The sequence below is a fragment of the Salminus brasiliensis genome, chromosome 12, assembly GCF_030463535.1.
Source record: "Salminus brasiliensis chromosome 12, fSalBra1.hap2, whole genome shotgun sequence".
Taxonomy (NCBI): domain Eukaryota; kingdom Metazoa; phylum Chordata; class Actinopteri; order Characiformes; family Bryconidae; genus Salminus; species Salminus brasiliensis.
The window spans coordinates 39,885,534-39,911,208 of NC_132889.1; the positions used below are offsets into that span (position 1 = coordinate 39,885,534).

Genomic DNA, 25,675 nt, shown 5'->3' on the forward strand with positions numbered 1-25,675 from the left:
ACACGCACTATTACACACACATCACACTTCCAAGCTGGTCTAGTATGTGATAGTATGAGAGTGTGTGACAGGGTGTACACAGTGCAGAGAGCAGTGACTGGACAGGAAGCTGATGAACTCTCCTCTGATCATGGAGCCGTGACAGACTCCCAGTTCTGTTCCTACACTGTTCCCAGTTCCCATCCTGACTCTACACTGAATCTCATGGTGACACTCCACCTGTTTCTTGTGGGCCCCGAGGGAATACAGCTCGGAGGACTGATGCTGTTATGAAGGTGAAGATACAACAACAACAACAACAACAACAATGAGATTAAAGCAACTCGGAATGTGAGAACCTGAGTTATGAGCTAGCTTATGTAAGGCAGGGTTGGGTTAATATCTGTGTTGGGGGTGATTTAGAGGAAGGAGGTGGGCTCATCTTCATCGGCCCGCTCCTCCCCCACCACTACTGAATGCACAGCTCCACCCTGGAACACCACAGACTCATTAAATGAATGCAGCTCTTATATAACTATGCTAATGGCTGTGTGTGCCTGTGTGTGTGTGTGTGTGTGTGTGTGTGTATGTGTGTGTGTGTGGATTAATTTAATCAAATAAACATGAAGCTCTTTATAAGCTGCCGTGAAAAGATCATCAGAAGGTTTGTGAGAGGAGTGCATGTGAGTTTCATGTGTGGATAAATTTAAAACATTCATTTAGTGAGAGCGGCGCGAGCAGTGAGAGCGTGAGAGCACGAAAGTGCTAAATTATAAACAACTATAAATTATAAGTGAAAAAGCCTCTGATTTACACACAGCTCTGTTATTACAACCCCCCTCACTCTCTCTCTCTCTCGCTATGTCTAGCTCTCTCTCTATCCTACCTGGGATGAAGGTTCCCTGCACTGCGTCTTTGTAAGCCCACCAGCCGTCATGAAGCCTGGGGGAGACGGGCTGAGCTGCAGGAGAAACAGGAGAGAAATCATGAGAACATCATTAACACTCCTAAACACCAAGCAGAGCTTTTCTAAAGCAACAGTTCAACAAAAATACGTCTAAATTCCTTCAATCAGCCAAGATACACCCGCTGCTTCTTCACTGTTAGTGCTGGAACTACCACCAAATAGCACAGGAGATACAAGGCTAATGTAGAGTGAGGGTGGGGGGATGGGGAGTGTGGGTGGTTGGGGGTGCAGGTGATGGGGAGTGTGGGTGAGTGGGGGTGCAGGTGATGGGGAGTGCGGGTGGTTGGGGGTGCAGGTGATGGGGAGTGTGGGTGGTTGGGGGTGCAGGTGATGGGGAGTGTGGGTGAGTGGGGGTGCAGGTGATGGGATGTGTGGGTGATTGGGGGTGTGGGTGATGGGATGTGTGGGTGATGGGATGTGTGGGTGGTTGGGGTGTGGGTGATGGGATGGGTGGTTGGGGGTGTGGGTGATGGGATGTGAGGGTGGTTGGGGTGTGGGTGGTTAGGGGTGTGGGTGATGGGATGTGTGGGTGGTTGGGGGTGTGGGTGATGGGATGTGTGGGTGGTTGGGGGTGTGGGTGATGGGGGTGGGGTGATGGGATGTGTGGGTGGTTGGAGTGTGGGTGGTTAGGGGTGTGGGTGGTTGGGGGTGGGGTGATGGGATGTGTGGGTGGTTGGGGGTGTGGGTGATGGGGGTGTGGGTGGTTGGGGGTGGGGTGATGGGATGTGTGGGTGGTTGGGGGTGTGGGTGATGGGGGTGTGGGTGGTTGGGGTGTGGGTGATGGGATATGTGGGTGGTTGGGGGTGTGGGTGATGGGATGTGTGGGTGGTTGGGGGTGTGGGTGATGGGGGTGTGGGTGGTTGGGGGTGTGGGTGATGGGATGTGTGGGTGGTTGGGGGTGTGGGTGATGGGGGTGTGGGTGGTTGGGGGTGTGGGTGATGGGATGTGTGGGTGGTTGGGGGTGTGGGTGATGGGGGTGTGGGTGGTTGGGGGTGTGGGTGATGGGATGTGTGGGTGGTTGGGGTGTGGGTGATGGGATGTGTGGGTGGTTGGGGGTGTGGGTGATGGGATGTGTGGGTGGTTGGGTAAAGTGAATTGAGTATATATATACATATATATATGTGTTGGTTGGTGTGGCGCAACAGATAACACCACTACCTGCCAATGAGCTACCACACCATGTGGGAGACTGGGGTTCGATTCCCGGTCTGGGTGACTATGCTGTGCTACACCAATAAGAGTCCTTGGGCAAGACTCCTAACACTACACCGGCCTCTGTAATATGAGTATCCTTTGTAAGTCGCTCTGGATAAGAGCGTCAGCTAAACGCCATAAATGTAAATGTAAATATACAGGCCTCAGTTAGCAGTTAGCAGTTAGCAGTTAGCAGCATGGCAGTGTGAAGCAGTGCGGTGTAATTAAAGCTTCACTCGGCCCATGCATCCTAATTGGCTGGATGAAATGAAGCCAGATGCATTATGGATCTCCAGCGCCGGAAAAGTAGGTCAGAGGCTCCAGAGCCGGGATTTTATTTCATTCCGTTTTTATTACATCACCATTCTGCTCACCTCCGGCTCCCGCTTGCATCATTCCATCAAAAATCCCCCCAAAAATACACACTTTGATCTGCCGGCCACAACTGACCACAACAAACAGAATGCTAAATCTCTCTCTCTCTCTCTCTCTCTCTCTCTCTCACACACACACATACACACACACACACAAACACACTTACACAACTACATACACACACATTCACACACACACACACACACACACACACTCACACACACACACAATCACTTACACACACACTGACATACATTTACACACACACACACAAACACACACTTAAACACACACTCACAAACACACATACTCACACACTTACACACAAACACACACGCAGACCACAAACTGATTCCAAACTGACCCCTCACTGCCCAGCACAGACCCCCACTACATGTAGCCCATACAGACCACTCACTGCCCAGCACAGACCCCCACTACATATAGCCCATACAGACCACTCACTGCCCAGCACAGACCCCCACTACATGTAGCCCATACAGACCACTCACTGCCCAACAAAGACCCCCACTACATGTAGCCCATACAGACCACTCACTGCCCAGCACAGACCCCCACTACATGTAGCCCATACAGACCACTCACTGCCCAGCACAGACCCCCACTACATGTAGCCCATACAGACCACTCACTGCCCAGCACAGACCCCCACTACATGTAGCCCATACAGACCACTCACTGCCCAGCACAGACCCCCACTACATGTAGCCCATACAGACCACTCACTGACCAGCACATCCCCCCACTACATGTAGTCCATACAGACCACTCACTGCCCAGCACAGACCCCCACTACATGTAGCCCATACAGACCACTCACTGCCCAGCACAGACCCCCACTACATGTAACCCATACAGAACACTCACTGTCCAGCACAGACCCCCACTACATGTAACCCATACAGACCACTCACTGTCCAGCACAGACCCCCACTACATGTAGCCCATACAGACCACTCACTGCCCAGCACAGACCCCCACTACATGTAGCCCATACAGACCACTCACTGTCCAGCACAGACCCCCACTACATGTAGCCCATACAGACCACTCACTGCCCAGCACAGACCCCCACTACATATAGCCCATACAGACCACTCACTGCCCAGCACAGACCCCCACTACATGTAACCCATACAGACCACTCACTGTCCAGCACAGACCCCCACTACATGTAGTCCATACAGACCACTCACTGACCAGCACATCCCCCCACTACATGTAGCCCATACAGACCACTCACTGCCCAGCACAGACCCCACTACATGTAGTCCATACAGACCACTCACTGACCAGCACATCCCCCCACTACATGTAGCCCATACAGACCACTCACTGTCCAGCACAGACCCCACTACATGTAGTCCATACAGACCACTCACTGACCAGCACATCCCCCCACTACATGTAACCCATACAGACCACTCACTGCCCAGCACAGACCCCCACTACATGTAGTCCATACAGACCACTCACTGACCAGCACATCCCCCCACTACATGTAGCCCATACAGACCACTCACTGCCCAGCACAGACCCCCACTACATGTAGCCCATACAGACCACTCACTGTCCAGCACAGACCCCCACTACATGTAGCCCATACAGACCACTCACTGACCTCAGTGCAGCAGATCTGTTCTTGGGGCCAAGAAATACAGAAACACATGAATTTAATCTCCAGATGAAGCTGAACGGTCACAGCAGAGAGTGTTCAGTCAGAATCAGTACAGATAAAAAACAGAACTTCTACATATCTCTAGATTAACTTTACATACTGGCAGTGCAGCGGAGTGTGTTCTGCTGTTGGAGCCGAAGTGAGGCTGGAAGTTTCAGCTATGATGTGAATGAGAATCAGAGTCTGCAGCTCCGAGGACCACAACCTCTCCTGACCCCCAGAGTCCAGCAGAGTCCAGCAGGAGTGCAGAACAAATCAACTCAGACCTACCCTCAGAGCTGATGATGGTGACGTGGAGAATGAGGAAGATCTCGCAGAAGAGCTGCATCGTCCGCTCAGTCCATCACAGCACCACGTTCCGACAGTAGGATGAAGGAGGAGGAGGATGACGATGATGAAGATGAGTTTTGTCCAGCCTGCTGCTGCCCATCCGGACCGGACAGACCGAGCAGCTCACATTCCCTAATGTACACTCACACACTCACACCACAGCTGCGCCTTACACACAGTGAAGCTTATCTTACACACACACTGAGCTTAACACCACCACACAACCTCTCCCTCCCTCCCCCCCCCCTCTCTCTCTCTCTCTCTCTCTCTCTCCCTCTCTCTCTCTCCCTCTCTCTCTCCCTCTCTCTCTCTCTCAGTCTCTCTCTGTCTCTCTCTCTCTCTCTCTCTCTCTCTCTCCCTCTCCCTCTCTCTCTCTCCCTCTCTCTCTCCCTCTCTCTCTCTCTCTCACTCAGAGAAAAGAGCAGACAGAGCCAGCAGAGGGCGCTGATCCTCCAGACACACTAGAGTAGAAAAAAACACTCAGTTATTGATGTTGAGCCTCATTACTCTGTAATTCTATCCACTATGAATGATTCAGTATCTGTTATGATGTATTCTACTATAAATTATTCAGTGTCCAGTTTGAATTGTTTTGTTTGTACTATGACTTTTTTGACTGGTGTTGTGGTGGTGGTGGTGGTGGGCTAAAGGGCATGTGTGATAAATAAACAGGTGAGATCTGATCAGAGTCTTTGGGTTTATTTGAAGTCAGAGGACAGATCATCAGTTTAGAAAAACAAAGAGGAAAAAACACATCAATCAGATCAAAGCGGAAATGTGTGAAACCTTTACAAAATCTCTCAAATATAAAAAATTAACCACTAAAACTGTTTATTTTCAGGAAAAAGGAATAATAACGAATTTTCGACGTCATCTCTCTTACAAACATCTAAATACATCTTCACCAGATCAGAGAACAGCAGTGATGCTTTACAGCCAGATCCCCCAAGAGGAACCGGGACCACCACTATCAAATTTCTGTTGTATCTGCTTTGGTAATTTTTATCATTAATGTTTAAAACAGTCTGGCCAGAGGAGGATGGGTCCCCCTTGTGAGTCTTGGTTCCTCCCAAGGTTTCTTCCTCCAGCTCTGAGGGAGTTTTTCCTTGCCACTGTCGCCGTTGGCTGCTCACGGGGGTCTTCGACGCTTCATGTTATTCCTTCTTTCTTCTCTGTCTCTGTTCTTTATTAAGTACTAATTATGTAAAGCTGCTTTGTGATGACAACAGTTGTAAAAAGCTATACAAATAAATTTGACTTGACTTGACTTGACAGCAAGGACTCCAGCTGGACTCCAGTGACCACTGGGGAGCAGAGGTCCAGGTCCAGAAAGGAAAAACACACTCCAGAATGCTGTTCTGCAGAGCTAACCCAGTCAGGTGGAATAAAATCCTGGGGTGGATTTATATTTTTTGAACCTGGATTCGCCTCCACTGCTGAGGAGCAGCAAGATCAACAATCGCTAGTAAACCACATTTTACACGTAAGACAAGGAGGCGATACTGTGTTCAGTGCTGCCCCCGGTGGATTAACACACACACACACACACACACACACACACTCACCAACCATAACAGTATGTAAATCAGGTCCAGTACAATTACTTTTATTACAATTAATTTCCCAGTCACAACGGTCAGTCCACCAGGATTCACAGTGTCCACCAGGTCCACAGCGTCCACAGTGTCCACCAGGTCCACAGTGTCCACCAGGTCCACAGTGTCCACAGCATCCACAGTGTCCACAGCATCCACAGTGTCCACCAGGTCCACAGTGTCCACTATGTCTACAGCATCCCCAGCATCCCACAGCATCCACAACATCAAAAGCAACCACAGTGTCCACCATGTTCAAAGACTCCAAGGAACCAGTGGGCTCAGTGGATGCAAAGGACCTTGAAGACTCAGCAGATCCTGTGAACTTTGATTTGGTCAGTTGTATAGTTGAATCTCAGTCCAGTTGGTGATCCAGGGCTTTTTGCTATTCTGAATGAGGGAACCCTGGCTAAGGCTGTAGCGCTCCTCTTTACACATTCGCACGCCACAGTGTTTTGGCATTTTCCTAAAATAAACAGTTCGTCTGAAGAAGCCACACTGAAATACATAAATACACACACACACACACACAAACAAAACACACACACACACACACACAGAAACAGAAGACATTAGAACAGCAGAAGAAAAGGGAAACTAAGAGACAACATACATAAAAACTGAGGAACAGTTTGAGTTTTTTATAGAACAAATAGGAATTCATAGATCAGTGTTTATAGAACAGCATTTCTAAAACAGCGCCTATAGATCAGCATTTAGATACCAGCATTTATAGAACAGCGCTTATAGAACAGCATTTATAAATCAGCATTTAAAGATCAGAATTTTTAGATCAGTGTTTAAAGATCAGCATTTATAAAACAGGCTTATAGATCAGCATTTAGAGATCAGTGTTTATAGAACAGGCTTATAGATCAGCATTTAGACACCAGCATTTAGAGATCAGTGTTTAGAAATCAGCATTTAGAAATCAGTGCTTATAGAACAATGCATATAGATCAGCATTTAAAGAACAGCTTTTTTAAGATCAGCGTTTATAGAGCAGCTTCTTAGATCAGCATTTAGAGATCAGCATTTAGAGAACAGCATTTAGAGATCAGTGTTTATAGAACAATGCATATAGATCAGCATTTAAAGAACAGCGCTTAGAGACCAGTGTTTATAGAACAGCATTTTTAGATCTGTGTTTTGAGAAATCAGCATTTATAGAACAGCGCTTATAGATCAGCATTTAGAGATCAGTGTTTATAGAACAGCATTCATGGCAGTAGAACAGCGTTTATAGATCTGTAAACTCGGCCTACAGATAGAAAGAAAGGGAGAGGGAGAGAGAGGAGGAATGCTGCAATGCACTGTGGGAAAGGAACATGTGTTAGTCTTAGACAGAGAGTTTAGAACAGTTCTTCAGCTTCAACTCTTTTCTATAAAGCCTGAAGGAGGAAAATTCTAGAATACGACGGACGGTTGAGAGAGAGAGAGAGAGAGAGAGAGCACTCTGTTTACCAAGAGTTCCTAAACACTCAGCTGAACACACTCCATCCTGAGTCCTCCTCCGTCAGCTGGTCAGTCTCAGATGGCTGCACCTTCATCTCCGCCTTCTGAGACTTCGCCTCATACAGCTCCCGAGTGCTCGCCCTCCGGAAAAACCCACACTGAGGATTCACACACGGCAAATCACACACACTGAGGATTCACACACGGCCAATCACACACACTGAGGATTCACACACGGCCAATCACACACACTGAGGATTCACACACAGCCAATCACACACTGAGGATTCACACACGGCCAATCACACACACTGAGGATTCACACACAGCCAATCACACACACTGAGGATTCACACACAGTCAATCACACACACTGAGGATTCACACACAGCCAATCACACACACTGAGAATTCACACACAGCCAATCACACACACTGAGGATTCACACACGGCCAATCACACACTGAGGATTCACACACAGCCAATCACACACACTGAGGATTCACACACGGCCAATCACACACACTGAGGATTCACACACAGCCAATCACACACACTGAGGATTCACACACGGCCAATCACACACTGAGGATTCACACACGGCCAATCACACACACTGAGGATTCACACACGGCCAATCACACACTGAGGATTCACACACGGCCAATCACACACACTGAGGATTCACACACGGCCAATCACACACACTGAGGATTCACACACAGCCAATCACACACACTGAGGATTCACACACGGCCAATCACACACACTGTGGATTCACACACGGCCAATCACACACTGAGGATTCACACACAGCCAATCACACACTGAGGATTCACACACAGCCAATCACACACTGAGGATTCACACACAGTCAATCACACACACTGAGGATTCACACACAGCCAATCACACACACTGAGGATTCACACACAGCCAATCACACACACTGAGGATTCACACACAGCCAATCACACACTGAGGATTCACACACAGCCAATCACACACACTGAGGATTCACACACAGCCAATCACACACACTGAGGATTCACACACAGCCAATCACACACTGAGGATTCACACACAGCCAATCACACACACTGAGCATTCACACACAGCCAATCACACACACTGAGCATTCACACACAGCCAATCACACACTGAGGATTCACACACAGCCAATCACACACACTGAGGATTCACACACAGCCAATCACACACACTGAGGATTCACACACAGCCAATCACACACACTGAGGATTCACACACAGCCAATCACACACACTGAGGATTCACACACAGCCAATCACACACACTGAGGATTCACACACAGCCAATCACACACACTGAGGATTCACACACAGCCAATCACACACTGTGGATTCACACACAGCCAATCACACACACTGAGGATTCACACACAGCCAATCACACACACTGAGCATTCACACACAGCCAATCACACACACTGAGCATTCACACACAGCCAATCACACACACTGAGGATTCACACACAGCCAATCACACACACTGAGAATTCACACACAGCCAATCACACACTGAGGATTCACACACAGCCAATCACAAACACTGAGGATTCACACACAGCCAATCACACACTGAGGATTCACACACTGAGCATTCACACACAGCCAATCACACACTGAGGATTCACACACAGCCAATCACACACTGAGGATTCACACACAGCCAATCACACACTGAGGATTCACACACAGCCAATCACACACACTGAGGATTCACACACAGCCAATCACACACACTGAGAATTCACACACAGCTAATCACACACACTGAGGATTCACACACAGCCAATCACACACACTGAGGATTCACACACAGCCAATCACACACACTGAGGATTCACACACGGCCAATCACACACTGAGGATTCACACACAGCCAATCACACACACTGAGGATTCACACACGGCCAATCACACACACTGAGAATTCACACACAGCCAATCACACACACTGAGGATTCACACACAGCCAATCACACACACTGAGGATTCACACACAGCCAATCACACACTGAGGGACAGAAGCAATGATAAGCTCCGCCCATTTACTGCATTCTTGTGGTCCTGATTTCCCCTTTGTAATTCTGACTACACTAAGTAATTGTCCTGACTCCTCCCCCCTCACTGTGATTTTGTTCATGCAAAAATACTTTGTTTGCAGACACTCACCTTCCACAGGAGGAGGATGATGAGGCACAGCAGGAGGATGCCAGCCAGCACAGAGACAATGATGATCCACAGAGGAGCTTCATACAGTGCCTCCTTCTGGCCTACAGGGTTCACATTCACGTAGAACTGACCAAAGAGAATGAAGAAGCTGTCAGTCTCAAGATCTCCCTGTATCTCATTATATCTCACAATATAAGATAAGATAGTCCTTTATTAGTCCCGCAGTGGGGAAATTCTCAGTACATATCTCATTATATCTCACTGTATCTCATTATATCTCACTGTATCTCATTATATCTCACAATATCTCATTATATCTCCCTGTATCTCATTATATCTCACAATATCTCATTATATCTCACTGTATCTCATTATATCTCACTGTATCTCAGTATATCTCCCTGTATCTCAGTATATCTCACAATATCTCAGTATGTCTCACTGTATCTCATTATATTTTACAATATCTCAGTATATCTCACTGTATCTCAGTATATCTCCCTGTATCTCAGTATATCTCACAATATCTCAGTATGTCTCACTGTATCTCATTATATTTTACAATATCTCAGTATATCTCACAATATCTTAGTATATCTCACTGTATCTCAGTATATCTCACAATATCTCATTATATCTCACAATAAATATGTCATTATATCTCCCTGTATCTCAGTATATGTCACAATATCTCATTATATCTCACAATATGTCATTATATCTCCTTGTATCTTAGTATATCTCCCTGTATCTCAGTATTTCTCAGTGTATCTCAGTCTGATTGACATGGCAGTAGAATGACTGTTAGATTACTTACAGCGAAGGAGGTGTTGTCCATTCTGATGGTGGGTTTATCAGTAATCAGACGCAGCGTGGCGCGACCTTCAATACGTGTTTCTGAATCTTTGTAATCCTGCACACCCACACACACACACACACACACACAGACAGACACACACACAATCAGTATTCAGTAACTACACTAACACACTGCAGCTGAACTGAAGGCGCTAAGGATGGTTCTGTAAACGATTCCATAAAGAACCATGTTTTAAGTGTGAAGAACCTTTAATGGTCTGAAGAATCAACACTTAAAGTTCTTCTCACAATAACCTCAACACATTACATCAAGCCCTCTGTGTACAAGTGGGTGGAGCCTCTGAGGCTGAGTTCTCTGTGAGGACATAGGTGGACTGTTATCACTGTGTGTGTGTGTGTGTGTGTGTGTGTGTGTGTGTGTGCATGTGTATATAACCTCCAGCATGGTGCTGTTCCACAGCCGAGCGCGGACCGTGAGCATGGCAGTGGAGGTCATGTTGAACAGTGGGCAGCTGAAGGTCTGGCACCTTGCTCCTCCTTTTGACTGGCAGCTCTGCAGAACACACACAAACACACACACACACACACACACACACACACACACACACACACACACACACACACACTAGTTCAACTGTAGCTGTGTTTATCTGAGGTCAGCCTGTGGAGGCTGACAGTCAGTCACGAGTGAATCCGGTTGCCTAGCAACTACTGTACTGTGAGAAGCCTGAGGAGGGCGGATGGTCGGGTGGACTGACCAGCTGGACTACTCTCCGCCGGGCGCTCTGCAGATTCAGAGATGCCTGAGCTTCAGGATGGACAACAGCAGAGCCTTCATCACTCCTTCTCCTCCTCCTCTGGTCAGAGTTACGCTCGGAAACCTACACACACACACACACACACACACACACACACACACACACACACACACACACACACACATCCCTTACAATTAAACACACTGTACCTTTTACAATGATATGTAAATGAGTAAAATGTGAATGGGGGGAGCCAAACTAATATTGTCTGAATGGGCAGAAATATGAAAATACGCTGGGTGTTGTGATGTCACAAAGACAATGAAATTGAAAATGGACTTTCTTTTAAATGAAATTTCTTTTAAATGAAATACAGTTTTGAATAAAAAGTATTTTTTGAAGAAATGACAGATTATAGATTATAGAATTTTTGGCTCTGAGATCTTTGTGTTGATTTGGTTTATGTTGGGTTTAATGTGTGTGTGTGTGTGTATGTGTGTGTGTGTGTAGTGTCTCACCGTGAGTTTAAGAGGGTTGATGATGTTCTCCATTGGTCTGCAGAATGAGTTTGATGTTCCTGATATTTGGATCTCTGCCAGGTACAGAAGCCACTTCTCATTCTCCACCTCAGACGGCCAGTCGAAGAGGACCTGAAGGAAACCCAGAGAGCCTAGAGGCTTCCCTGTCAAAGTCACCTATGCACACACACACACACACACACACAAAGCCAGTGTGCTCTGTAACTCTTGATTGTGGTCAGTATTGATCCTGTATTACTGATCAGCATTTCTGAAGGAACTCACTGTAAAGTTAAACTCCACCGGACTGCCGACGTCTGCCGTGCTCTTCATTGCCGACTCCCCCACCACCTCCCCACTGAACTCCACCTGTACACTGGGGGGCACCCTGAGGATAAAACACACACACATACACACACAAACACACACCACATCAGTTCTTGGACAAACACAACACATACACCCAGCTGGGAGGTCCATGTTCTAGATAACAGTAAGTACTGCAGTGTTTAAAGCGCTGGGGAAAAGGGGGGGTTAAAGGTGCTGTATGCGGGTTCTGTCCAGTACACATTTAGTAAAATCCTGTGGGTTTCCTCGTGGTTCGCTAGCTCTACATTCTGGTTAAGATTCTGTGAGAGATTTCTTACTGGATTATCAGCAGCTTAAGAAACAGCATAACTCACACAAAAAGAGAAGTCTGCAGAGTGTACTCCACCATCAGCACCACGGTGAGAGGAGTGAGGTCATTCTGTATGCTGAGTCTGATCACACCACATAACACAAAACACACAGTTAACATTACCATGTTCTCTTTTACTTCATTAACGCTCTACATGTAGGTATTGTGATATACACTGAGGAGGAGGAGCTACAGTCTCTCATTAGGGTGAATATTAATAACGCTCTAAATGTAGGTATTGTGATATACACTGAGGAGGCGGAGCTACAGTCTCTCATTAGGGTGAATAATACTTAATAATACTCTAAATGTAGGTATTGTGATATACACTGAGGAGGAGGAGCTACAGTCTCTCATTAGGGTGAATATTAATAACGCTCTAAATGTAGGTATTGTGATATACACTGAGGAGGAGGAGCTACAGTCTCTCATTAGGGTGAATATTAATAACGCTCTAAATGTAGGTATTGTGATATACACTGAGGAGGAGGAGCTACAGTCTCATTATGGTGAATATTAATAACGCTCTAAATGTAGGTATTGTGATATACACTGAGGAGGCGGAGCTACAGTCTCTCATTAGGGTGAATATTAATAACGCTCTAAATGTAGGTATTGGGATATACACTGAGGAGGTGGAGCTACAGTCTCTCATTAGGGTGAATGTTAATAACGCTCTACATGTAGGTATTGTGATATACACTGAGGAGGAGGAGCTACAGTCTCTCATTAGGGTGAATATTAATAACGCTCTAAATGTAGGTATTGTGATATACACTGAGGAGGCGGAGCTACAGTCTCTCATTAGGGTGAATAATACTTAATAATACTCTAAATGTAGGTATTGTGATATACACTGAGGAGGAGGAGCTACAGTCTCTCATTAGGGTGAATATTAATAACGCTCTAAATGTAGGTATTGTGATATACACTGAGGAGGAGGAGCTACAGTCTCTCATTAGGGTGAATATTAATAACGCTCTAAATGTAGGTATTGTGATATACACTGAGGAGGAGGAGCTACAGTCTCATTATGGTGAATATTAATAACGCTCTAAATGTAGGTTTTGTGATATACACTGAGGAGGCGGAGCTACAGTCTCTCATTAAGGTGAATATTAATAACGCTCTAAATGTAGGTATTGTGATATACACTGAGGAGGAGGAGCTACAGTCTCTCATTAGGGTGAATATTAATAACGCTCTAAATGTAGGTATTGTGATATACACTGAGGAGGAGGAGCTACAGTCTCTCATTAGGGTGAATATTAATAACGCTCTAAATGTAGGTATTGTGATATACACTGAGGAGGAGGAGCTACAGTCTCTCATTAGGGTGAATATTAATAACGCTCTAAATGTAGGTATTGTGATATACACTGAGGAGGAGGAGCTACAGTCTCTCATTAGGGTGAATATTAATAACGCTCTAAATGTAGGTATTGTGATATACACTGAGGAGGCGGAGCTACAGTCTCTCATTAGGGTGAATATTAATAACGCTCTAAATATAGGTATTGTGATATACACTGAGGAGGAGGAGCTACAGTCTCTCATTAGGGTGAATATTAATAACGCTCTAAATGTAGGTATTGTGATATACACTGAGGAGGAGGAGCTACAGTCTCTCATTAGGGTGAATATTAATAACGCTCTAAATGTAGGTATTGTGATATACACTGAGGAGGAGGAGCTACAGTCTCTCATTAGGGTGAATATTAATAACGCTCTAAATGTAGGTATTGTGATATACACTGAGGAGGCGGAGCTACAGTCTCTCATTAGGGTGAATATTAATAACGCTCTAAATGTAGGTATTGTGATATACACTGAGGAGGCGGAGCTACAGTCTCTCATGGTGAATATTAATAACGCTCTAAATGTAGGTATTGTGATATACACTGAGGAGGCGGAGCTACAGTCTCTCATTAGGGTGAATATTAATAACGCTCTAAATGTAGGTATTGTGATATACACTGAGGAGGTGGAGCTACAGTCTCTCATTAGGGTGAATATTAATAACGCTCTAAATGTAGGTATTGTGATATACACTGAGGAGGAGGAGCTACAGTCTCTCATTAGGGCGAATATTAATAACGCTCTAAATGTAGGTATTGTGATATACACTGAGGAGGCGGAGCTACAGTCTCTTATTAGGGTGAATATTAATAACGCTCTAAATGTAGGTATTGTGATATACACTGAGGAGGTGGAGCTACAGTCTCTCATTAGGGTGAATATTAATAACTCTAAATGTAGGTATTGTGATATACACTGAGGAGGAGGAGCTACAGTCTCTCATTAGGGTGAATATTAATAACGCTCTAAATGTAGGTATTGTGATATACACTGAGGAGGCGGAGCTACAGTCTCTCATTAGGGTGAATATTAATAACACTCTACATGTAGGTATTGTGATATACACTGAGGAGGCGGAGCTACAGTCTCTCATTAGGGTGAATATTAATAACGCTCTAAATGTAACTTTCTAGACTTGATGGGTTGAGAGGTGTGTTTACAGAGATGAGTAAATTGGTGAGAGTCTACATCCAGTGTTTGTTAGCAATGTTAGCCTAGCATCTCCTGTTGTAATCTAAAGAAGCTGACGTCAGATACCAAACATGTCTCGGCTGATCGACTGAATCTGGGCTCAAAGATCAATCATGATACTCTGGTTCTAACTGATCTGCTCCTGTAACTGGTGAATACAGCTGGTGTAGGAGACTGACGTGGAGAGCTGCAGGACCACTTCGATCTCCTGTGTGTCCAGAGTGATCTGCGACGTCTCGAACACGATCCCAAACCCCTTCTGTTAAACACACAGAAACCACAAACACCACCACCTGACACCAGCGTCCAGAAGAGGATCAGAGATGAAGGAGTGTGTAGTTGTGCCAGGTCTTATACCTGCTGCTCACTCCTAAAGGGGTCTCCCAGGTCACACAGCACAGTCGCACCGTCTATATTACACCCTACTGCTGTACTCTACAGAGAGCGAGAGAGAAAGAGCAAGAGAGAGAGAGAGAGAGAAAGAGCGAGAGAAAGAGAGAGAGAGAGAAAGAGAGATTGTGAGGAAATGGATAAACTGTGAGTTTATAAACAAAAAAAAACCCTTTGAAGTATTCTCTGTCTTTATCCTTTCAGGTTACACACACTAACGTATTCTTTCTCCCTAACCCCTACACCCTAACCCCTACACCCTAATCCCTACACCCTAATACCTACGCCCCTCTCCTCCCCCTGCTCCTCACCTCAGGCCGGATGGCGGAGTACTGCAGGGAAGGCGGGAAGGTGATGTTGAGCACAGTGTTGTAAGCGTCCTCCGCTAACCGTCCGTCAGACGGCGTGTTGGACACATTTAACAGCAGTGTCAACTTTTTAACACTGGAGTCATACAGCAGCACCTGGTGACCGCCTTGACTACACACACACACACACACACACACACACACACACAGCACAGTACATATACAAAATTTCAAAGCTTGGCTTAGTAATGCCACTTTCAACCACAGGAGGCGCTGCAGAAGTTGTTTAGGCTAATTATGTTTACTATGTTAATTTTCTCACTCCTGACCTGGAAGAGAAAACATGTGGATTATGATTATGGAGCCGCTCTTACACTGGGAGGGGCTCCTGCGGAGTGCTGGCAAACATGGCGCTCATCTGCAGATTGCTCTCACACTTGTTGTCCGAACCACAGAGTTTCTTAAAGTGAATCTGAACACCAAAAATGGACAGTTAACACTGTGGTCAGTAGTATGAGAGTTATAGTCAGTGGTGTAAGTGTTATGGTCAGTGGTGTAAGTGTTATGGTCAGTAGTATAAGTGTTATGGTCAGTAGTGTAGTAGTCAGTAGTATCAGTGTGTTCCTCACCTCTGTTCTGTCTGTGAGCGCCTCCCCCTGGCTGATTACTGGGAAAGCATCCAAATCCTGCAGCTGCTGCTGAGAGTCGGGCTGAGGTTCGTACAGAGAGACGTTCAGAGAGAAAGACAGCGGTGCCACCTTGTTCCTGATTGGGGTCTGCAGAAAATGGGTTCTAGATAAGCTATAAATGTGAACGGTAATGTGAGTGGAATAAATATCCCTCTAGTCATTCTGGAGGTTCTGAATAGGCTGTGAGTGTGAGTGTTAGTGTGAGCTCAATACTCATTACCGTACTTATTCTCTAGGTTCTAGATAGGTTGTACGCTTGAGTGGTAGAGTGAGCAGGTTTCAGTCAGTTAGAAATAAAGAACAGTGCCAGAAGCTCTGTACCTAGTTTAAACACAAACCACCAAAACATGTCCCAGTGCAGCAGTGCTAGTTTAGTACTAACCTACAACTAGAAACCACTCCTGTAGAGCAGGGATTTCACATGTAGGCCTAATGTTTGAACGTGTGTCTCACCACAAGTGCGAGCTGCATGGTCTGACAGTGGGACGAGGGCATGGACAGGAATCCGTTGTAGGTGTCCCTGTTGTTTCCAAGGAACTGCACTCGGCTGCGTGTGGAGCGCAGGAGAAGATCGGCCTCCACCGTGAACTTCACCGCTGAAACAGCCAACCCAACACTTCACAGTCCACACACAGCTAACACTGCTAACCTCAGACCAGATTACACTGACCCCGTTAAAGCGATACTTTAGAGAACAGTCCAACCTTCCCCCCACCCACCACCACACCAGCCAGTTTTACACTGGAGCTGCGAGGCTCATGCAGATAAGAAGCCTTGCAGCTCCAGACTCCAACTGGAGGCGAACACACTTCTGTTACTTGGTAGCTACAATTACCCTTTGAGAGAGGGAGGGACTTACTGATGTTCTTTTTGAAGTTTGGATCTCCTGTACTGACGGTGTAAGAAAAACACACCGTCACCTCAATACTGCAACACACACACACACACACACCTTATATGAATATACTGTAAATACACCCAAATTACAATGTATGCAGAGGGTACATAGAGGAGTGTACAGCGACGAGAGTGTATAGATGTGCGTACAGTGAGGACGGCAGAATGATGAGGATGTAGTGATGAGTGTAAAATGATAAAGCTGTAATGATCAGTACATAGTGATGAGGGGTAAAATGATGAGTTGTAGAGTGATGAGGGTGGACTCATGAAATGTAGAGTGATGAGGGTAGAGTGATGAGGAGTGGAGTGATGAGGGGTGGAGTAATGAGGGCAGAGTGATGAGTGATGAGAGGTAGAGTGATGAGGGGTAGAGTGATGAGTGATGAGAGGTAGAGTGATGAGGGGTAGAGTGATGAGGGGTGAAGTGGTGAGGGCAGAGTGATGAGGGGTGAAGTGGTGAGGGCAGAGTGATGAGGGGTGGAGTGATGAGTGTGGAGTGATGAAGGCGGAGTGATGAGGGTGGAATGATGAGGGATAAGGGGTAGAGTGATTAGGGGTGGAGTGGAGTGATGAGGGTGGAGTGATGAGGGTGGAATGATGAAGGATAAGGAGTAGAGTGATAAGGGGTAGAGTGGAGTGATAAGTGTGTAGTGATGAAGGCGGAGTGATGAGGGTGGAATGATGAGGGATAAGGGGTAGAGTGATTAGGGGTAGAGTGGAGTGATGAGGGTGGAGTGATGAGGGTGGAATGATGAAGGATAAGGGGTAGAGTGATGAGGGGTAGAGTGGAGTGATGAGGGCGGAGTGATGAGGGGTAGAGTGATGAGGGTAGAGTGATGAGTGATGTGGGGTAGAGTGATGAGAGGTGGAGTGATGAGGGTGGAGTGATGAGTGATGTGGGGTAGAGTGATGAGAGGTGGAGTGATGAGGGTAGAGTGATGAGGGTGGAGTGATGAGTGATGTGGGGTAGAGTGATGAGAGGTGGAGTGATGAGGGTAGAGTGATGAGGGGTGGAGAAATGAGTTGTAGAATGATGAGGGTGGAGTGATCAGTGATGAGGGACGGAGTGATGAGGGTATCGGTTGAAATAAAGTGAAGTTTCAGCTCACCAGGAAATGAGTGATGAGGGGTAGAGTAATGAGAGGTAGAGTAATGAGAGGTAGAGTAATGAGGGGTAGAGTAATGAGGGGTGGAGTGATGAGGGGTACAGTAATGAGGGGTGGAGTAATGAGGGGTGGAGTGATGAGGGCAGAGTGATGAGGACAGAGTGATGAGGGACGGAATGATGAGGGTATCGGTTGAAGTAAAGTGAAATTTCAGCTCACCAGGAAATGAGTGATGAAGGGTAGAGTAATGAGGGGAAGAGTAATGAGTGATGAAAGGTAGAGTGATGAGGGGTAGAGTAATGAGGGGTAGAGTAATGAGGGCTAGAGTGGTGAGTGATAGAGTGATGAGGGGTAGAGTGATGAGGGGTAGAGTGATGAGTGATGAGGGGTAGAGTAATGAGGGGTAGAGTGATGAGTGATGAGGGGTAGAGTAATGGAGTGGAGTGATGAGGGGTAGAGTGATGAGGGGTAGAGTGATGAGTGATGAGGGGTAGAGTAATGGAGTGGAGTGATGAGGGGTAGAGTGATGAGGGGTAGAGTGATGAGTGATGAGGGATAGAGTAATGAGTGATGAGGGGTAGAGTGATGAGGGGTAGAGTAATGAGGGGTAGAGTGATGAATGATGAGGGGTAGAGTGATGAGGGGTACAGTAATGGGGTGGAGTGATGAGGGGTAGAGTGATGAGGGGTAGAGTGATGAGTGATGAGGGGTAGAGTGATGAGGGGTAGAGTGATGAGTGATGAGGGGTAGAGTGATGAGGGGTAGAATAATGAGGGGTAGAGTAATGGGGTGGAGAGATGAGGGGTAGAGTGATGAGGGGTAGAGTGATGAGGGGTAGAGTAATGAGGGGTAGAGTAATGAGTGATGAGGGGTAGAGTAATTAGGGGTAGAGTAATGAGGGCAAAGTGATGAGAGCAGAGTGATGAGGGGTGGAGTGATGAGAGGTGGAATGATGAGGGGTAGAGTGATGAGTGATGAGGGCAGAGAGATGAGAGCAGAGTGATTAGGGCTGGAGTGATGAGGGGTGGCGTGATGAGGGGTGGAGTGATGAGTGATGGGGTAGAGTGATGAGTGATGAGGGGTAGAGTGATGAGGGGTACAGTAATGGAGTGGAGTGATGAGGGGTAGAGTGATGAGGGGTAGAGTGATGAGTGATGAGGGGTAGAGTGATGAGGGGTAGAGTGATGAGTGATGAGGGGTAGAGTGATGAGGGGTAGAGTAATGGGGTGGAGAGATGAGGGGTAGAGTGATGGGGTGGAGTGATGAGGGGCAGAGTGATGAGGGGCAGAGTGATGAGTGATGAGGGGTAGAGTGATGAGGGGTAGAGTGATGAGTGATGAGGGGTAGAGTGATGAGGGGTAGAGTAATGAGGGGTAGAGTAATGAGGGGTAGAGTAATGAGTGATGAGGGGTAGAGTGATTAGGGGTAGAGTAATGAGGGCAAAGTGATGAGAGCAGAGTGATGAGGGGTAGAGTGATGAGAGGTGGAATGATGAGGGGTAGAGTGATGAGTGATGAGGGCAAAGTGATGAGAGCAGAGTGATGAGGGGCAGAGTAATGAGGGCAGAATGATGAGAGAAGAGTTATGAGGCATGGAGTGATGAGGGGTAGAGTGATGAGTGATGAAGGGCAGAGTGATGAGGGGTTGAGTGATGAGGGGTGGAGTGATGACAGGCAGAATGATGAGTGATGAGGGGTGGTGTGATGTAGGGCAGAGTAATGAGGGGTGGAGTGATGAGTGGTAGAGTGTTGAGTGATGAGGGGCGGAGTGATGAGGGGTAGAGTGATGGGGTAGAGTCATGAGGGTGGAGGGATAAGTAATGAGGGGTAGAGTGATGAGGGGTAGAGTGATGAGGGGCAGAGTAATGAGGGCAGAATGATGAGAGAAGAGTGATGAGGCATGGAGTGATGAAGGGCAGAGTGATGAGGGGTTGAGTGATGAGGGGCAGAGTGATGAGGGGCAGAGTGATGAGTGATGAGGGGTGGAGTGATGAGGGGTAGAGTGATGGGGTAGAGTGATGAGGGATGAGTGATGAGGGGTGGAGTGATGAGGGGCAGAGTGATGAGGGGCGGAGTGATGAGGGGCGGAGTGATGAGGGGCGGAGTGATGAGGGGTAGAGTGATGAGGGGTAGAGTGATGAGGGCAAAGTGATGAGAGCAGAGTGATGAGGGGCAGAGTGATGAGGGCAGAATGATGAGAGAAGAGTGATGAGACATGGAGTGATGAGGGATAGAGTGATGAGTGATGAAGGGCAGAGTGATGAGGGGTTGAGTGATGAGGGGCAGAGTGATGGCAGGCAGAATGATGAGTGATGAGGGGTGGAGTGATGTAGGGCAGAGTGATGAGGGGTAGAGTAATGAGGGAGGAGTGATGAGGGATGAGGGGTAGAGTGATGAGGGGTGGAGTGATGAGGGGTAGAGTGATGGGGTAGAGTGATGAGGGGCGGAGTGATGAGGAACGGAGTGATCAGGGTATCGGCTGAAGTAAAGTGAAGTTTCAACTCACCAGGAAATGAGTGATGAGGGGTAGAGTGATGAGGGGTGGAGTGATGAGGATGGAGTGATGAGGGTGGAGTGATGAGGGGTAGGGCGGAGTGATGAGGGCAGAGTGATGAGGGGTGGAGTGATGAGTGGTAGAGTGATGAGGGGCAGAGTGATGAGGGGTAGGGGGATGAGGGATAGGTTGGAGTGATGAGGGCAGAGTGATGAGGGCAGAGGGGTAGAGTGATGAGGGTGGAGTGAACAGTGATGAGGGGTGGAGTGATGTGGGGCAGAGTAATAAGGGGTAGAGTGATGAGGGGTGGAGTGATGAGGGGTGGAGTGATGAGGGCAGAGGAATGAGGGGTAGAGTTATGAGGGCAGAGTGATGAATGATGAGGGACAGAGTGATGAGGGGTAGAGTGATGGGGTAGAGTGATGAGGGATGAGTGATGAGGGGTGGAGTGATGAGGGGCAGAGTGATGAGGGGCGGAGTGATGAGGGGCGGAGTGATGAGGGGCGGAGTGATGAGGGGCGGAGTGATGAGGGGTAGAGTGATGAGGGGTAGAGTGATGAGGGCAAAGTGATGAGAGCAGAGTGATGAGGGGCAGAGTGATGAGGGCAGAATGATGAGAGAAGAGTGATGAGACATGGAGTGATGAGGGATAGAGTGATGAGTGATGAAGGGCAGAGTGATGAGGGGTTGAGTGATGAGGGGCAGAGTGATGGCAGGCAGAATGATGAGTGATGAGGGGTGGAGTGATGTAGGGCAGAGTGATGAGGGGTAGAGTAATGAGGGAGGAGTGATGAGGGATGAGGGGTAGAGTGATGAGGGGTGGAGTGATGAGGGGTGGAGTGATGGGGTAGAGTGATGAGGGGCGGAGTGATGAGGGGCGGAGTGATCAGGGTATCGGCTGAAGTAAAGTGAAGTTTCAGCTCACCAGGAAATGAGTGATGAGGGGTAGAGTGATGAGGGGTGGAGTGATGAGGATGGAGTGATGAGGGTGGAGTGATGAGGGGTAGGGCGGAGTGATGAGGGCAGAGTGATGAGGGGTGGAGTGATGAGTGGTAGAGTGATGAGGGGCAGAGTGATGAGGGGTAGGGGGATGAGGGATAGGTTGGAGTGATGAGGGCAGAGTGATGAGGGCAGAGGGGTAGAGTGATGAGGGTGGAGTGAACAGTGATGAGGGGTGGAGTGATGTGGGGCAGAGTAATAAGGGGTAGAGTGATGAGGGGTGGAGTGATGAGGGGTGGAGTGATGAGGGCAGAGGAATGAGGGGTAGAGTTATGAGGGCAGAGTGATGAATGATGAGGGACAGAGTGATGAGGGTATTGGTTGAAGTAAAGTGAAGTTTCAGCTCACCAGGAAATGAGTGACGAGGGGTAGAGTGATGAGTGGTAAGGTGATGAGGGATAGGTTGGAGTGATGAGGTTGGAGTGATGAGGGGTGGAGTGATGAGGGGTGGAGTGATGAGTTGTAGAATGATGAGGGGTAGAGTGATGAGGAGTGGAATAATGAGGGGTACAGTGATGAGGGGTAGAGTTATGAAGGCAGAGTGATGAATGATGAGTGATGAATGATGAGGGATGGAGTGATGAGGGGCGGAGTGATGAGGGTATCGGTTGAAGTAAAGTTCAGTTTCAGCTCACCAGGAAATGAGTGACGAGGGGTAGAGTGATGAGTGGTAAGGTGATGAGGGATAGGTTGGAGTGATGAGGTTGGAGTGATGAGGTTGGAGTGATGAGGGGCGGAGTGATGAGGGATGAGGGGTAGAGTGATGAGGGGCGGAGTGATGAGGGGTGGAGTGATGAGGGGTGGAGTGATGAGGGTACAGTGATGAGGGTGGAGAGATGAGGGGTAGAGTAATGAGGGGTAGAGTAATGAGGGTGCAGTGATGAGTGATGAGGGGTGGAGTGATGAGGGGCAGAGTGATGAGGGGCGGAGTGATGAGGGGTAGAGTGATGAGTGGTGGAGTGATGAGTGATGAGGGGTGGAGTGATGAGGGGCAGAGTGATGAGGGGCGGAGTGATGAGGGGTAGAGTGATGAGTGGTGGAGTGATGAGTGATGAGGGGTAGAGTGATGAGGGGTAGAGTGATGCGTGATGAGGGGCGAAGTGATGAGAGCAGAGTGATGAGGGCTGGAGTGATGAGGGCAAAGTGATGAGGGGTGGAGGGATGAGGGGTGGGGTAAAGTGATGAGGGCAAAGTGATGAAGGGTAGAGTGATGAGGGGCGGAGTGATGAGGGGTAGAGTGATGAGTGATGAGGGCAGAGAGATGAGGGGTGGAGTGATGAGTGATGGAGGTAGAGTGATGAGGGGTAGAGTGATGAGGGCAAAGTGATGAGAGCAGAGTGATTAGGGCTGGAGTGATGAGGGGTGGAGTGATGAAGGGTGGAGTGATGAAGGGTGGAGTGATGAAGGGTGGAGTGATGAGTGATGAGGGCAGAGTGATGAGGGGCAGAAAAATGAGGGCAGAATGATGAGGGAAGAGTGATGAGGCATGGAGTGATGAGGGGTAGAGTGATGAGTGATGAAGGGCAGAGTGATGAGGGTGGAGTGATGAGGGCAGAGTGATGAGGGGTAGAGTAATGAGGGTGGAGTGATGAGTGATGAGGGGTGGAGTGATGAGGGGCAGAGTAATGAGGGGCGGAGTGATGAGGGGTAGAGTGATGAGTGATGAGGGGCGGAGTGATGAGGGTATCGGTTGAAGTAAAGTGAAGTTTCAGCTCACCAGGAAATGCAGCTGTCTGGGTTCACGATCTGCGGCATCACAGTGAAGGATTTCTTCAGATGGATTACAGGACGAGCTCTGAGGAACACACACACACACACACACACACACACACACACACACATACACACACACATACACAGTCACAAGTGAAATTACAGAATTTAGAAATTAGATCTGTGATTTTGAACAAAAGGAAAACTGGGTCTGATCACCTGAGCAGGACCACCCGATCATCTAGAGATCCGACGACCAGGTCAGGATATTTATTATCATCCACATCTAACCCCCCACTGATGGAGTAACCAAACGTCCGGAAACCACCATTAGTGATGTCCTTCCCCTCAATCACCTATAAAACACCACAACACACACACACACCTCAACGCCGGCACACACTGACTGGTCTGGACCGAGTTGGACTGTGCGCATGCGTGCTAAAGATATCTGTGACAGCTGCTCTTGCCTGACTGGGCTTCTTAGAAATTCCAGCTTTGCTTCCCGTCCAGATATACACTCTCCCGGAGCCGTGATACGGAGCGCCCACTGCAAAATCTGACAGAGTAGAGCTGTGATGAGAAGCGTTTGCCAGCAGGTGGCAGTAGAGCAGAACACGTCTGTCTAATCTACAGCCACACGTTCCAGAAAACTGCATTATTAGACACTCATGGTTTTACCCTGGAACCCGTCCTGATTAACATCTCCGATGGTGGCCACAGCCATGCCAAACCCTGACTGCTTAGGTCCGGTGAGGATGAGGTCAGTTTCGTCCTGAAACGAGCCGTTTTCATTCAGAAAGAGGTAAACTGCTCCACCCTCTTCTTTCCTCCGATTAAAATAGAACGGAGCTCCAACTATCAGCTCCTTCCACCTGGAATAAAACCATCACACTGCTCTGTAGATCTGCAGCTCTCTTCCCTCTGATCTTATTCTCCCATGATCCCCAGCCTTACCCGTCGTTATTGATGTCCAGTATAGCGATGCTGTTTCCGAAATACGACCCGACCTGCTGTCCTTTCAGGACGAACTGGGTCTTTAGCTCAGATGTTCCGTCGGGTTTCTTCACCGCTTTAGCCAGAACCACTGACCCCTTAGAGTTGTTCCGCGGGGCGCCAGACACCACAGTGTCCTCAGTATTGCTCAGTATGTCTCTGTCCTTCCCCACAGAGTAGCCTGTACAAAAACAGGTCCAACCACAGTGATCCAATCAAAAATCAGTTCAATCACACAATCACAGTGATCTGATCAAATAGTGATCCGATCAATCACAGCAATTATACAACAATAAGGGAAATGTTAAACAGCAAATGAACAGAAATGAAAGCTGAGCTGAATTCATACCCAGGTAAACATTCCCCTGCTTCAGGTCTGCAAACTTGATCTTCTGAGTATCAAACTCATCCTGAGGATTTCGGTAAATAACAAAGGAATTTCCTGGAGAGAGAGAGAGAGAGAGTAGTTGTAGTTGATTATGCCATTACGGACCACTCCCACATCAGTGGCTTCACTATCAGACCACAGTCAAATGAATGTGTTTCTAAAATGAATTCAGTTATCAGAGAAATTTGAGTCCAGCAAACGGATCCAAACCAGTCCTGCTTACCAGTGGACCCATAACAGTGCGTCTGAATCAGCACTGCAACCAGTTCTGCAGAGATCAGGAACCTCATCAACAACAGAGTTCCAGATCCAAATCTGATTTATAATCAACCAGCAGTCAAAGCAAAACTCACCAAAACAACAAAGAATGTGGAATTATGAGAAAGCAACTTAGACAGCTATCCAATCAAAACACAGAGAAGCCCAGAAAACCGCCCTAAGACCAAAATACCATGAAACACAACAGCATTATAATAAAACACTGCAGGAGATCAAAGAATCCATTCATCAGAACCAGTTCTGGGAGAAATGGAATCAGGACACACCCATTCACCCCCC

General features: G+C 47.5%; 2 protein-coding genes across 2 annotated transcripts in view; both read right to left on the bottom strand.

The window, feature by feature from the left end:
* Positions 1–4,751, bottom strand: part of ca10b (carbonic anhydrase Xb) — a 40,406-nt gene extending 35,655 nt beyond the window's left edge. The window contains exons 1-2 of the mRNA XM_072693955.1: positions 4,485–4,751; positions 866–940 (exon numbers count right to left, since the gene is read on the bottom strand). Of these exons, the coding sequence (XP_072550056.1) occupies positions 866–940; positions 4,485–4,542 (133 nt within the window). The 5' untranslated portion in view covers positions 4,543–4,751. The remainder of the gene's footprint in view (positions 1–865; positions 941–4,484) is intronic.
* A 1,794-nt stretch (positions 4,752–6,545) lies between these two features.
* itga3a (integrin, alpha 3a) overlaps positions 6,546–25,675 on the bottom strand; it is a 37,661-nt gene continuing 18,531 nt past the window's right edge. The window contains exons 5-26 of the mRNA XM_072693956.1: positions 25,079–25,171; positions 24,691–24,910; positions 24,415–24,608; positions 24,204–24,292; positions 23,953–24,089; positions 23,738–23,815; positions 17,382–17,449; positions 16,976–17,118; positions 16,463–16,609; positions 16,208–16,305; positions 15,837–16,005; positions 15,493–15,570; positions 15,315–15,394; positions 12,590–12,667; positions 12,192–12,294; positions 11,907–12,083; positions 11,389–11,511; positions 11,067–11,183; positions 10,629–10,724; positions 9,812–9,937; positions 7,604–7,752; positions 6,546–6,637 (exon numbers count right to left, since the gene is read on the bottom strand). Coding sequence (XP_072550057.1) covers positions 7,621–7,752; positions 9,812–9,937; positions 10,629–10,724; positions 11,067–11,183; positions 11,389–11,511; positions 11,907–12,083; positions 12,192–12,294; positions 12,590–12,667; positions 15,315–15,394; positions 15,493–15,570; positions 15,837–16,005; positions 16,208–16,305; positions 16,463–16,609; positions 16,976–17,118; positions 17,382–17,449; positions 23,738–23,815; positions 23,953–24,089; positions 24,204–24,292; positions 24,415–24,608; positions 24,691–24,910; positions 25,079–25,171 — 2,546 coding nt within the window. The 3' untranslated portion in view covers positions 6,546–6,637; positions 7,604–7,620. The remainder of the gene's footprint in view (positions 6,638–7,603; positions 7,753–9,811; positions 9,938–10,628; positions 10,725–11,066; positions 11,184–11,388; positions 11,512–11,906; positions 12,084–12,191; positions 12,295–12,589; positions 12,668–15,314; positions 15,395–15,492; positions 15,571–15,836; positions 16,006–16,207; positions 16,306–16,462; positions 16,610–16,975; positions 17,119–17,381; positions 17,450–23,737; positions 23,816–23,952; positions 24,090–24,203; positions 24,293–24,414; positions 24,609–24,690; positions 24,911–25,078; positions 25,172–25,675) is intronic.